This window comes from Colobus angolensis, unplaced genomic scaffold, assembly GCF_000951035.1.
Source record: "Colobus angolensis palliatus isolate OR3802 unplaced genomic scaffold, Cang.pa_1.0 Scaffold534, whole genome shotgun sequence".
Classification (NCBI taxonomy): Eukaryota; Metazoa; Chordata; class Mammalia; order Primates; family Cercopithecidae; genus Colobus; species Colobus angolensis.
In genome coordinates this window covers 166,748-181,257 of record NW_012118866.1, presented here as the reverse complement: position 1 = coordinate 181,257, position 14,510 = coordinate 166,748, and the positions used below count along the sequence as shown (strand labels likewise).

The following is a 14,510-nucleotide window of genomic DNA, read 5'->3' as shown; positions in this document are numbered from 1 at the left end:
GTTTATGCCATTCTCCTGCCTCAGCCTCCCGAGTAGCTGGGACTACAGGCGCCCGCCTCGTCGCCCGGCTAGTTTTTTTGTATTTTTTAGTAGAGACGGGGTTTCACCGTGTTAGCCAGGATGGTCTCGATTTCCTGACCTCGTGATCCGCCCGTCTCGGCCTCCCAAAGTGCTGGGATTACAGGCTTGAGCCACCGCGCCCGGCCAAAGCCTTACATTTGTAATTACTTTCTAGTTCATAGCCTGCTTTCCATACACATCATTTCTTTGAACCATATGAAAGAGACAAGAGAAATGTTTCATTACCATATCCAGTAAGAGTCTCGGAGGGATTAAGTGACTTGCTGAGGTCAACGTTTGGAGGGAGAGGAGAGCCTGAGTGTTTTGCACTCTACCTGGTGCTTTATTCCGTCATGCCCCCACCCCCACCCCCCATCTAAACAGCCCTGTTGTAGCAGCTCCTGGTTTGGCCCTGTACACATCCCTTCCTCTGCCCCTGTTGAAGTGGGAGTGGGCCTGCTGCCCTCCTGGAGCCTCAGGAAAACATAGCAGAAAGCCCAGCCAGGTGTCACGCAAGCAGAAGCTCGTCTGGGCTCTAGAATTCTTCATGGGTTATGTGCTTATGGCTTCAGAACTGCCACGGTGAGGTCCAGGCTCCTGAGCTTTTTCTGGGGAAAAACCTGAAGGGCTTAGGTCGAAGACCTTTGAATGTCCTCTTTTACAAAATGACTTTTAATTCACTTTGTGTTTTTTCTTTTGTCTCCCTTCAGTATGCAAATCCTGCATTTGAAACAACAATGGGCTATCAGTCAGGTGAATTAATAGGGAAGGAGTTAGGAGAAGTGCCTATAAATGAAAAAAAGGCTGACTTGCTCGATACTATAAATTCATGCATCAGGATAGGCAAGGTAAGTAAGAGGTCAGTACCTTTTTTAACTTTCACAACAGAGAGAGAAGGAAGACTTAGTGTTCATTGAGTACTACCAGGTAATCTCAGTCTTATTCCTCCTAGCAGTCCAGGGAAGTATAGGGAGTGTTATCCCTGTTATATCCATTTTGCAGGTGAGGAAACTGGGGTCAAGAAAATGTATAATATGATTAGCCAATAAGCAAAGTAACTCGAATTGGCACTTAGCAACCATTGTTGTTATCTTTATAGTAGGTGAATAACTTGATCTTTCTAATAACTGGTCTTCTTAGTTGTAGATGTTGGCAAATGGTTCTGGGTAAAGAATTGCTAGTAAGGCAACACATTCTCAGAACACATCTGAGCCCAAGATTTCTCCAATCCTCATTAATTCATTGAGCATTTTAAAAATGCCTTCTGTTAGCCAGACACTGTGCTAGATTCTGGTATGGAAAGAAGAGCAAAACAAAAATTCCTGCCTTAGAGAGCTCATATTCAAGGGTTGGAAACAAACAAATAAAAGTAACCATTATTCAATAATGTAAGAAGTCACATAATCATGATGCTGAAGGAACAGGCAGAAGAAAGGCAGGCTCAGTCTGAAAGGTTGTTTCTCTGAACCGCAGCCTCTGATAGTGCCTCATTGTGACAAATTTTAAAATATGATGAGAAGGAAAACACTACTGCTTTTCACAATCATTTGTGGTCCTTTCTGCTGGACTTTTTTTTTTTTTGCTTTTGGAAGTTGGGTAGAGACTATTAATCTGATTATTTCAAACATTTGAAAAATTGGTGACTTGTGCTGCCTGTTCTGTGGAGGCACTGATGGAAGTGATACTCTCCCCTATGGCATTTGGCTAGTGCCTATCTTGTAGCACAAAACAGCAGCTTACCACAGGGGCAGGGTGCTATGCAAAGCTTATACTCCACTCATCTTGGACCCCATGAAGACACCATGAATTTGCATGTTTCTCTTTGCCTTCCCTATGTCTCTGAGCACACAGCATTGCCTTGAAGTGAGAACAAGGAAAGAATAGACCGGCTGCAGGGGCCCAGTGAAGCCCTGCCAGGGGAATGACAAAAGTAGGCATAGCTCTTATTTTGCCTTCAACTTTTCTGTCAAGGATTTTGTTTGTTTGTTTGTTTGTTTGTTTTGTTTCTTTTTTTTAATTAGAGGAAGTGGAAGGTCCTCTAGAAAGAGAGGTATGAAAGTTGAGATGGATGAAGAGACCCTCAGGTGCTCAGGTGCACCATGTAGGTGAGGGCAAGTTTTCCTTTCCATGGTTGAGAAGAGCATACTCAGAAGGAGGCCACAGAGCAGCAGTCATCCGAGACCACAGCAGCCATGGTGGGGGTGTTACCATGGCCACCTCAATCCTGGCATTTAGGTTCTTTGCTACTGCTGGATGAGCCAGTGGTTTTGTTGTGAGGTTCAACTGGGTATGAACCAGGATGGGCCTTGTACACCTTGATGTGGCAGAACTTCCACTGAGACATTCCATGTCCCTCTCACTGAGGGGGCAAGTAGAGGTAAGGAAGGGATGCGCTCTTAAGTGCTGGGCGCCATCCAGTTCTGTGTGAACTGTGTCTCACCTCTGCTGGGGTTGCGCTGTTGGGCACCAGGTAACAAAAGGCCTCAAACTTGAATACCAAGAGACCTGCTCTCTAAAATTACACTTATTGTGAGCAAAGAATAGGAAACATCATCAAATTATTGACCCCTATACTGCTTTCCTTTTTTTTTTTTTTTCTTGAGACAGGGTCTCATTCTGTCACCCAAGCTGGAATGCAGAGGTGCAACGGCCTTGACCTCCTGGGCTCAAGCAGTCCTCCCACCTCAGCCTCCTGAGTTGCTGGGACCACAGGCACATGCCATCATGTCTAATTTTTTAATTATCTGTAGAGACGGGGTCTCCCTATGTTGTCCAGGTTGGTCTTGAACTCCTGGGCTCAAGTAGTCCTCCAATATCGGCCTCCCAAAGTGTTGGGATTACAGGCGTGAGCCACTGCAGGTGGCCTATACTGCTTTATTTCTAAGAAGAGCCTGGGTATTTGTTTTGTGTTTCCCAGTTCTTGGGGAGCATGGAAAAGTGACCTTTGTCCTTTGTCAGCAACCTGCTGGTCTATGGGCAACATGGCAGCAGGGGAGGCCGCTGAGCTGGCCTGTGTTTTGAGGTGAAAGAATCCATAATTCCATCTCCAGGGAGCAGGGCTTGTTGAGGGGTCAGCAGGCCTCATGGAACAGTGGCACTGTGATCAGGAAGGGGAATTCAGGCATCTGCTGGGTACCAACATTGCAGAATGGAGACTCAGGAAATGGCCAAATGGCCAGGAGTTGGGGCCTTGGAGTGTCAGATACTAGGTGTTGGATATTGAAGTTGGACCTTCTTGGGGCAGAAGAGAAATTTTGATGATGTTCAAGCAGGGAATATTATAAATGTTTTCCATCTCCACAAACCCCTGCTGCCCGTTCTTGTCAGTGACTCCTCTTTTGTGTAAAAATAACAGGTATGTTGATTTCCAGCCCCTTGCACTCATGTGTCTTTGCATCCTGTATGTATATCCATCCACCTGACTCTTCTTTTTTCTTCCCCAAGACTTGTCTATCAGGGCTCTAGAACCCATAGTCTCCCATCTTCTCAGATACCTAAACTTCACATTGTCTCTTCTCTTTTAGAAATCTTTTTTTTTTTTTCTTCTTGAGACAGGGTCTTGCTCCGTCACCCAGGCTGGAGTGCAGTGGCACGATCTTGGCTCACTGCAGCGTTGATCTCCCAGGCTCAAGTGATTCACCCACTTCAGCCTCCCAAGTAGCTGGGACCACAGGTGTGTACCATCACACCTGGCTAATTTTTTAAACATATTTTGTAGAAATGGGGTCTCACTGTGTTGCCCAAGCTGGTCTCAAATTCCTAGGCTCAAGCAGTCCTCCTCCCTCAGCTTCCCAAAGTACTGGGATTACAGGCGTGAGCCACCATGCGTGGCCTCTTAGAAATCTTGATTTTTTTTTTCCTCCCGCAGAAACTGTGTGTTATCCTTCTTCTGCCATTTAATGGGTGCCAAAGAAATGGTGGCTACTTAGATGCCTATGATGATGATGTGCAGCTGCAGAACTCTTTAGCGTTTTAAAACTTTGACCTTTATTAGCTCCTGTGCCTTTGCTTTCCTCTCTCACTGGCTCCCCTTTTCCTACTCTTCTTCCTTCTATTTCCTCCCAGATTTACCAGAACTCTGGCCTTTGCCCACTATCGTTGTCCCTCAAAATGCTTCTTTGTTGTTGAAGTATCTTCTCTGCTCTGTAGAAATCTCACACTTCTCTGGTTTTAGTGTCAGCCTCTTTTCCAAGGTCTGGTTCAGCATCCTGCTATCATCTTAATTGTCTAGCAGTGGTTTTCTCTTATCTCCCATAAACAAAAAACCCAATCTCTCTTCCAACTCCTGCTATCTCTGCTCATGGACCAACCTCACAGTTGCTTTGACTTAGATACCTGAAATGGTTTTGATCCCTTCCTGCCTGTTGGTCCCCTCCATCAAATCCGCGAGCATTGATGGCTATTAAACCCCTGCTTTGAGGGTCCACTGCCTGGGCCTGACCTTGTTCAGGGCCTTCTTCTCACACTGTGGAGTTACAGCGTGTAACTCTGTCTCCTTGTCCGGGATCCTCCCTCTCCACTCAGTCCACCATTTACTACTGCCTCATTAGTCTTACTGAGTCATCATTTTGTCATGTTGCTTCCTCAGCATAGAGCTCATAGTTCTCAACTTGGCTGCCAGGATTCTATAGTTGAACTTCAGCCTACCTTTCCCATTCAGTAACAAAAGCTCCAAGTGTTCTTTGACAGTTTATCATGTGCATGCACTGTGCTCACCCTGGTGATGGGATGGCTGGATGATGACGATTTAATTCTCAAGACAATGGGTGCCAAGAGGGACTGCATCAATAGCCAGAGAAGCCCAGCTTGGTGCGTAGCTTGAGGCAGACAGAAGGGAGGTAGTAGTCTTACTCCTGTTCTGAGGGGAGCTTGGCCTGGAGAAAGAGGCCTGTGCAAACCACCTGTACCCAAACCAGCTCATTTACTGAATGTTTACTATATTTCAGGACTTTGCTAAGAGTTTACATGAATTACCCAACCTAATCTTCATGATGGCATTCTAAGGTAGCACTGTTATTATTCTCAGGAACTAAATCTTTTTTTTTTTATTTCCTTGAGACAGAGTCTCACTCTGTTGCCCAGGCTAGAGTGCAATGGCATGATACCGGCTCACTGCAACCTCCGCCTCTCGGGTTGAAGCAGTTCTCCTGCCCTAGCCTCCTGAGTAGCTGGAATTACAGGTGCCTACCACCATGCCTGGCTAATCTTTGTACTTTTAGTAGAGACGAGGTTTCACCATGTTGGCCAGGCTGGTCTCGAACTCCTGACTTTGTGATCCGCCTGCCTCAGCCTCCCAAAGTGCTGGGATTACAGGTGTGAGCCACCGTGCCCAGCTGGAACTAAATCTTATATGATATTTATGCAAGTAAATATTTTTTGTTTCCACTGGTGACTGGAAAACTCTGTTACCCAAGCCAAGCCATTGTCTAAATTGTCCTACTTCTTTAGATGGACTGTGGAACTTTGGCTGGAATGGCCTGTTAGCCTTGACTTGGGATCGCTCAGCTACCCAAGTCTATTCAGAAAGGAGAAGAAAATCCTGAAAATGTGTGTGTGTGTGTGTATATACACGGAGTCTCGCTCTGTCACCAGGCTGCTCACTGCAACCTCCGCCTCCCAGGTTCAAGCAATTCTCCTGCCTCAGCCTCCCGAGTAGCTGGGACTACAGGCACATGCCACCACGCCTGGCTAATTTTTTGTATTTTTAGTAGAGACAGGGTTTCACCACATTGGCCAGGATGGTGTCAATCTCTTGATCTCGTGATCTGCCTGCCTCAGCCTCCCAAAGTGCTGAGATCACAGGCGTGAGCCACTGTGCCCGGCCTGAATATATTTTTTTAAATGCTCACTGATTGAATTGGTCCCTGTAATTTTTTTTTCTCTCTCTTTTTAATGTAACAGCTTTACTGAGATGTAATTTCTGTACCATACAAGTTACCCGTTGAAAGTATGCTATTTGATAGCTGGGCATGGTGATATGTGTCTGTGTTCCCAGCTACTTGGGAGGCTGAGGTAGGAGAATCACTTGAGCCTGGGAGGTTGAGGCTGCAATAAGCCATGGTTGTGCCACTGCACTCCAGCTTGGGTGAACGGCGAGAACCTGTCTCAAAAAATAAATAAAGTATACAATTTGGTGGGTTTTAGTATATTCATGGTTTTGCAAATGTCACAATTTCCCATATTCCCCTTGATAGTGAGCTTCAGAAGTAACCCTTAGACCTGTCTCCTGAAGCCCTCCTTCTAAGGTAGGCATGCAAGTTGTGGATATGGAGAACAACCCACTTATTTCTGCCTAGGGAACCCTGTTTAGTCCTTGGTGGTTTTGGACTGCAAGCCTCGTCCTCTGGGCTGAGCTCCCCCTCAGAACTGTACTAAGGCCCATGCCTCCCTTCTTCTCCAGTGTGAGCTAAGGACTGAGCTGGGCTTTCTGGCTGTTTTTTGATATAGCCATTTTTTTGGTGCCCATTGTTTTCAGAATTAGGAAGCGTCAGTAATCATCCTTTGATTCTATCGGAGTATCCTGGTTTCTTTTTGATCTGCTTTCCTAGAGGAATCTGAAGATGAGCTCTTACCATTGGTATGTGGATGCAGGTTGCCATGTACCAAACTAGAATATTTCAGAATTGACCTGGAGTAGGGCTCTGGATAGGATACTTCAGCTAAGCCAACAAGGCTGCCGTGGTGCTCAACTCCTGGCCTGGGTCAACTCTAGGTCCTGAGGGACTCTGGAAGGCTAAGAAGGTTATGGTATACCCTAGGGGTTCAGGGTCCTACTGTGGGTTTTAGGGGTTTCCATAGCTTAAGGGCCTTGGTGATTTCTTGGAGGAATTCATAACATTTTAGGATGGTGACAAAACCCAGCTCCATCTTGGCTTTCCCTACCACCCCAAGATAAAGGGAGTCACCATGACCCGGTTCTCTTGCTGTGGTCTTGTTCTGCATAGACTTCCTTCCCCAGGCTGCACTTCCTGTCTGAAAGAATCCCCACGTTCTGTGTCTGATCAGGAGAGCACAGCTAATGTGATTTCAGCCCTGGGTTTTGAGGTCTCATTGTTTGTTTTACTTGAGTTTGGTCCTGGCTGTTACCTCATCCTCCACACCCCATATACTGGGGGTGAAACCTTCACACATCCCAGAGGAGCCTCAAGCCATTTAGTTCACTTCAGAAGCTGGTAGTGGTCACATAATGGCCCCTTTTGGCCCCCAGTCTGGATATTCTTCCCCTCCCAAACACAGGGGCAGAGGCTAAGCCCCCTCTTCCACTTCAGCAGGTGGGAGTTTTGAGAGGAGGAAGTGAGGGGGAGTGCCCTTTATTTATGTGTCCAGGACCCCTCTTGTCTGCAGATGGCCACTGAAAATATATGGCCACTTAGACTATGGTGACCTGACTTTAGTCAGCAACTCAGAGGGAGACGGACTTTGGAAGTTAAGAAAGAATTGTCCTATTACCTGAAATCGGTTTAGGGTTGAGATCGTTTTTTATCTTAATTGCTTTAGCAACGTAAGTGAATCAGAACTGAAGTGGAAAATGTTTTTGGGTTTCTGTTTTCAACACAAAGTATGATGATGCTTACATTCCATTTATAGGAGTGGCAAGGAATTTACTATGCCAGAAAGAAAAACGGAGATAATATACAACAAAATGTGAAGATAATACCTGTCATTGGACAGGGAGGGTAAGTGGAAAAAACAAGTACATCAGTCAACATACAGTGTTTTGGGTTATTGCAGAATTTGCTTTGAATGTTTAAGTTAAGGACTGCTGACAGAAGTGTTAAGGTCAGGTGTCATCACAGAATGGCCTTCCAGGGTAGTGTTTCCTTGGTGACTTCCTCATGGCTACAGTCTGACCCTCCACTTGCAGTGCACAGCCACCGTACTCTGGGCAGTCCTGTTTAAGCTGCATGGATACACAAGAAACCAAAGTATCTGTTTAAATCAGAATGTCACTTTAGTAAGCTGTGTGAAATACTAACTGGTAGACTCCCTATATTGAAAATATTTTTTACCTAATTTGATAGGCTATGTATTATTTCTGCAAAGACCTATCAAATTAGATAAAAATATTTTAAATACTAACAGTTATGGACATTCTTATATAAAACAGATGTGACTGTAGATTGGAAACCAATATATATCAGGAGCCTAAAAATTTCAGACAGTTTATCTCAGAAACCTATCTTAAAGAAATAATATGGTAAGATGAAAATTATGAATATGAATTATAGAACACCTAAAATATTGCAGCCATTAGAAATGACTATCATATTCACAGGTTCTAAGATTAGGGCCAAAAAAAGTAGAAATGATGATCATAGAAAATTAAATTACCTCATGCCTGTAATCCTAGCACTTTGGGAGGCCAAGGTGGGAAAATCCCTTGAGCCCAGGAGTTTGAGATCTGCCTGGGCAATATAGTGAAACCCCCATCCCTACAAAAAATTTAAAAATTAGCTAGGTGTGGTGACACACACTTATCAGTTTTCAGGGAACTGATGTGGGAGAATCGCTTGATTTTGGGAGGTCGAGGCTGCACTGTGATCGTGCCACTGTACTCCAGTCTGTGCAACAAAGTAAGACACTGTCTCAAAAGGAAAAAAAAACAAACGAACGAAAAACAAATTATGAGAAAAGTTATGATATAATGTTAAATGCAAAAAGTAAAATGTAAAATGATACCTAGTGTTTAATCTCAATTATGCAAAGGAAAGAAGGAAAAAAGAACAGGAGAAAGTATGGCAGCAACAGTTGTAGTAACTGCTGTTGTTTAATTGAGCCCCTCCCTTCCTGGCCAGTTCTCAGTGTCTGGTAGATGCCACTTCATTCCATCCTAACTGCAGCCCTGTGAGGTTGTGGCTGTGATCATCTCCACTTTACAGATGAGGAAACTGAGGCTTAGAGAGGTCAGGTTTCTAGCCCAGGGGTCCAGCTGCCAGCGTGAGGCGCAGCCAGGCTGCAGACCTCAGCACTGACTGCATGGCTCACGTGCTTTGTCACCAGGCTTTGCTGCCAGTTGGTGATCGCCTCAGGGAGATGGATCTGTGTGGGTTCTCTGTTCTGATTCTTTGCCCTTTTATGTCCTTTCCAAATTTTTTGTGGTAAGTATATAGGGATTTGATTATCAAGGGGAAAAAGTGAAAAAACTGAAGGAACAATAAATAAATGAGAAGAGTCAGCAGCCTCTGAGCTAAGCCCTCGTTGCTTTGTTTTAGAAGTCTAGCTAACCACGTTCAGTGTGAACCTCAACTCCCAGTGTGGCCTGCGGCTGTGGCCACCAGTGACTGTGAGCAGACTGTTTGTTGGAACTTGAAGAAAAGCATCAATATAAAGGGTTGTGAAAATAAAAACATGTTAAGGAACTAAAGGCTCTTGGTTGGTTAACATGCCGTTCATTTTAAAAAACATGTATATTTGATTGTTTCGTGATTAATTGGGAAGAATTCTGTCATTTTTACGCACTGGTACAGAGACACCAAAGGATGCTTGTTATCTCTTGTTTATTTATTGGTGGCCTTGGTCACAGTAAGAAGAAATGTTCTCAGAGCATTTTGTGTATTACAAAAGGGAGGTGCCATTTTCGTAATAAAAAATTAACAACATATCCATCAAATTAGAGAGTCAGAAGAGAAATAATGCATTGTTTTTTACTTGCAGAAAAATTAGACACTATGTGTCCATTATCAGAGTATGCAATGGCAACAATAAGGTACGTAAGGAGAGCCCCTGGGACCCCAGGAACACCCTAGCAAGATTTTCAGCAATCAGAACTAATGGCTTTTAAAATTCACTTTTAGGCTGAGAAAATACCCGAATGTGTTCAGTCTGACACTTATACAGGTATGGTGCCCCATATTTATTCTTAGAGTTCATTGAGTTTTTGGAGGAAAAAAATAACAGATCTTTGACTAGCTTGCCTGGTGTAATGGTGGGATTTTCCTCAGCCTGTGGCAACATGTCTCTCCTTGACTCCCCTGGTTGGCTTATGAGTCAAAGGACTTGAGCACCTGTGAGCATTCTGACAGGTGCCCTGGGGCGGGTCTCTGAACCTGTGAGGGAAAGAACTGGTCAACTGAAATGCATGAACTCATGTGAAGTGTGGTTTTATAACCTCATTTATGCTTTGAGAGGGTTGGGTGATTATCACACAGTCCTTTAACAGGGACGTCTTCATCTGTCCTGACACTTATCACTGCCAGCCTACAGGGAGGTAACTGGGCCCCTCGCACTTGCCTCACCTCTGTGTTTCTTAACCATGCCTTGGACACCGTCTGCTCATCCCCATAGCTTTGTTACTGCAAATGCGTTTCCCTGACTTGGAGTCACCTGTTTCCTTCAAACGTGTCATGGCTTCAGTAAGCCACTTCCTATTCTGGTCCTCACAGATGAAGGGGCTGGGCTGGGATGGTGAAGAGCCACTCCAGCTTCAGGCAGGAGGTGCTCCATCAAGTGTCTGCGTAGACACTTGGTGTGCCACCCTGCCTTGCCTGAGTAGTGTGCTCTGCTTGCCCAGCTGGTCTGTACGAGCCTCTAAGGAGAAGGCTTCCCTTCATGCTGTCGGTGATATGCTTTCTGCCTTACCAGAACAGTTCATTCTTTCACTCTAGGAACATTTACTACATATTTTTGTGAGCACTTAATGTGTACAAGATACCTGTGCTAAGTGCTTTAGGTACAGCTTATTTTAATGAAGCCTTAGAATAATTCAAGGAGGTAAGCATTTTTAGGTGAAATTCTCTTTACAGGTAAGGAAACTGAAAGTTTAAATAATCTGCCCAAGGATCTCCATCTAGGAAGTGGCAGAGCTAGCACCTGAATCCAGGAGGGCTGTTACTAGGGCTCTGATGAACAGTTTTTACAGGTGCCCCAGGAGCAATCAGAGATTTAGTCTGAAAAGAAGAGAAACACATTGACACAAAGGAACAGAGCAAGCGATAAGAAGTGATCCGCAGGAATGAGAGAGGGCAGTGGGTGGTGTCCTAGGCAGGGAGATGTGGATTTGAATAAGAAAAGAAGTGTGAGCGGAAAAGCATTCCAGCAATAAAAACAGGCATAGAAGAGGGAAAGTACAGGGCATGTTCCAGAAAAAGCAAGTACTAAATTTTGACTGGTATAAAAGGTCAGTGGGGAAAGAGGTATTTGGGTCAGTAAGAATCCTGAAATGCTAGGTGGGAAGTTTCCATTTTCATCGGTAGACAGTGGGAGTCTCTGAGGATTTGTGAGTCAGGGAGCAGCGTGATGATATCTGAGCTCTGAGAAGCTCTTAGAGCATGTATGTTTAAGATGACATGGAAGGAGACACCAGAGAGAAAGAATACCAGCACTGCCATGGTCGAGAGGAAAGAAAACAATGGCCAGGGAATAATAAGATGACGACAGTAGGAAGAGAGAAGAGAGGCCAGATGTGATGATGGTGTGGGACTAGAGAGAGAAAAGCAAGCAAGTCCTTGAAAAGGTGGTTTCTGAGCCTGGAGATTCAAGGAGTAGCAGTAGGGCTGGGGAAGATGAGTGTGTAGAGCTCTACCTGTGAGGTCCTGCTGGGCAGTCAGGTGGGTTTGTTTATTCACCCCTTTGCCCATTTATTCTACAGATTTCTGTTGAGTACCTGCTGAGCACTGGCTTCTGTGTTCTGCAAAGAGGTTAGGACTAGAGATGAAAATGTTTCTGGCCAGCCAAGCATTAACAAGTAGCACAGATGTGGTTGTGATGGAAACCAGGGATGGCAAAGGGGAATGGAAACTTTGAGGTTACAATGGAAGAGAACAGCAAGAAAAAGAGAGGAGGGGTGAGGTGGATTCCTGGAGACCACCTACCTCCAGAGAAGGAGGAAACAGGAGCAGGAAAGAGGGGTTAGAGAGAGTGGGGGAGTCTGGAGAGTGCTGCTGAAGCTGAAGGCAGGGAGAACGGGAAGCATCAAGACTGGTCAGGGCTGCAGCACACATAGGGAGGGAGGGGGATATGGAGCCAGAGATGGAATGCTTTGCCTTCAAGAGCTTGTCTGTGACCTGCAAACATACAGTTTCTGGAGAATGGCGAGGGCAGAAGCCAGATTGCAGGGGCTGGAGGCGTCAGAGTAGAAGCAGCACGTGTGGGCCAGTTATGGAGAGTCCTACGCTGCAAGTTCACAGGGGGCTTTTACTTGGTTTTAAGCATTTGTTTTTTAACTCTTAAGAATAGTACCACATGGCCGGGCGTGGTGGCTCACACCTGTAATCCCACCACTTTGGGAGGCCAAGGTAGGTGGATCATCTGAGGTCGGGACTTTGAGACAAGCCTGACCAATATGGAGAAACTCCATCTCTACTAAAAATACAAAATTAGCCAGGCGTGGTGGTGCATGCCTCTCATCCCAGCTACTCAGGAGGCTGAGGCAGGAGAATCACTTGAACCCGGGAGGCTGAGGTTATGGTGAGGCGAGATCGAGCCATTGTACTGTAGCCTGGGCAACAAGAGTGAAACTCTGTCCCAAAAAAAAAAGAATAGCGTTGTAAAGTAGGTATGACTATTATTTATATTCCTTTATTACAGAGGAAGAAACTGAGGCTCAGCAAAGTTCAATGAGCCAGGTGTGGTGGCTCACACCTGTGATCCCAGCACTTTGGGAGGCCAAGGCGGGTGGATCACTTGAGGACAGGAGTTCGAGATCAGCCCAGGAAACATGGTGAAAACCTGTTCCTACCAAACATACAAAAAATTAGCCGGGCGTGGTGACACGCGCCAGTGGTCCCAGCTACAGGGGAGGCTGAGGCACGAGAATTGCTTGAACCTGGGAGGCAGAGGCTACAGTGAGCCGAGATCGCGCCACTGCACTCCAGCCTGGGCGACAGAACAAGACTGTCTAAAAAAAGAAAAAAGTTCAAAGACAGCCTAGAGCTGGGCAGCCAGGGTATGGCAGAGCTGGAACTGAGAGGCAGAGTCAGTGATACAGTCAGAGGAAATGTTCGGCAGGGGGAGCATCTCCCAAACTGCATTTATATCCAGGCCATTTGGTCATTTTACTTGATCAGCGCTGACTTAGGAGTTTTACCCATCCCACCCAGATGAGCCACCTGCCCATTCTACCTCCCCCCTTAGCAGCATAACCAGCTTTATGTCCAAAGGTCTCAACTGGCCATCTTCACTTGAGAAGGCAGGGTGGAGCTATTATAGGCCATGGCCCAGCCAAAGTCCTTGGTTACACACAACAGAAATCAATTCTTAAGCAGAAAGGAGTTGTTGGGTTTTTTTTGTTTTTTTGGAAGGAAATAGGGTTGCTTACAGATTGAACAAGAAAGCTCTAGAACTAGTTTTGGAAAAGGAGGCAGGAACCTGGGGAAGCTGAGCAAATGTCCCCACTGCCCTAGGCATGCCATAGGAGCACTGTGCTTAGGGGGCCCCTGCTGTCACTACTGAACTTTGAGCACCACTGGCCCTGTTGAGTTCTAGTTATAGGGTGTTGCTGTTCTTACCACAGTAGCATAGCTTCTTCACACCTCGCTTCCTTGCCTCACTCACTCAAAAGCAGACTCATTTGGCTGGGCCTGTGTCACCTACTCTATCACTAACTGTGTATGGAGCAATGGAGTCTCTGGCCTTCTCCCTTCCATAGTGAGAGGACTTAGTACTCCCTAGACATGGGAAGGAAGGTTCAGGGTCTGAGCATCCAAAAAAGTAATAAAATCCCCATACATGCTCCCTTTTCCATGGCCCATGTGTTTTCACATGACACTGTCTCACTGAGGACACCAAATTGTGGTGACCATTGTCCAATCTATTGACTTGTTCTAGGTCAGGCCATGAGCCTGGCTGTAAGCATACAGAAATGAACATGAGTCTCACTGTCCAGTGGCAGGAGAAAATAATTTGAATATGCTGTGGTTTATAGTACCACGCTGGAGAAAAGCTGGGGGATGCTTCCCAGCAATAATGATGATGATGGTTGACCTGGTGTCTGGAGAGAAGTAGTGGTCATGCAGAGGACAAGGTGGGAGGAGCAGCACACATAAAGGCATAGAGAGGCGAGGCTGGGGCAGGCCAGTTTGGATTCATCCTGTAGGCAGAGGAAGGCCAAGTGAATCTGTATAAATAGGTAAATGGGAAAGAGTCAGGTCTTAGAAAGATAGTCCTGGAGAAAAGAGATTGAAGACAAAGTTACTCCTGAATCCGGCCTCAGGAGCCCAATCAGAGACTGGATTCAGGATTTACTTAAGTATAATCAGTAGGATTTGGGAATCAGTTTACTGTGTGGGATAAAGAGAAGACTTGAGAATGACACCAAGATATCTAGCTTGGCCACTGGATAACATTAATTAAAATAAAAAGTACAAATAAGATCATAAGAAAGAGCAGGTTTGTACAGGGAGTGGAGGGTAAGTTTAGATTTGAACTTACCACATCTGAAGTGATAAGCCAAAACTTTTGGCCCTGGGCCAAGTCTCCTGGAGAGAGAAAGTGAGGCAGGAAGACTGAGTACC

The 14,510-nt window shown here is 45.5% G+C and overlaps 1 protein-coding gene across 2 annotated transcripts in view; it reads left to right on the top strand.

Moving 5' to 3' along the window:
- The window catches only part of PDE8A (phosphodiesterase 8A), a 159,929-nt gene that overhangs the window by 111,151 nt on the left and 34,268 nt on the right, over positions 1–14,510 (top strand). The window contains exons 8-11 of one of the 2 annotated variants that reach the window (XM_011961058.1): positions 771–908; positions 7,648–7,736; positions 9,715–9,766; positions 9,855–9,897. In XM_011961058.1, the coding sequence (XP_011816448.1) occupies positions 771–908; positions 7,648–7,736; positions 9,715–9,766; positions 9,855–9,897 (322 nt within the window). The remainder of the gene's footprint in view (positions 1–770; positions 909–7,647; positions 7,737–9,714; positions 9,767–9,854; positions 9,898–14,510) is intronic. The other variant, XM_011961059.1, reaches the window with a different exon arrangement.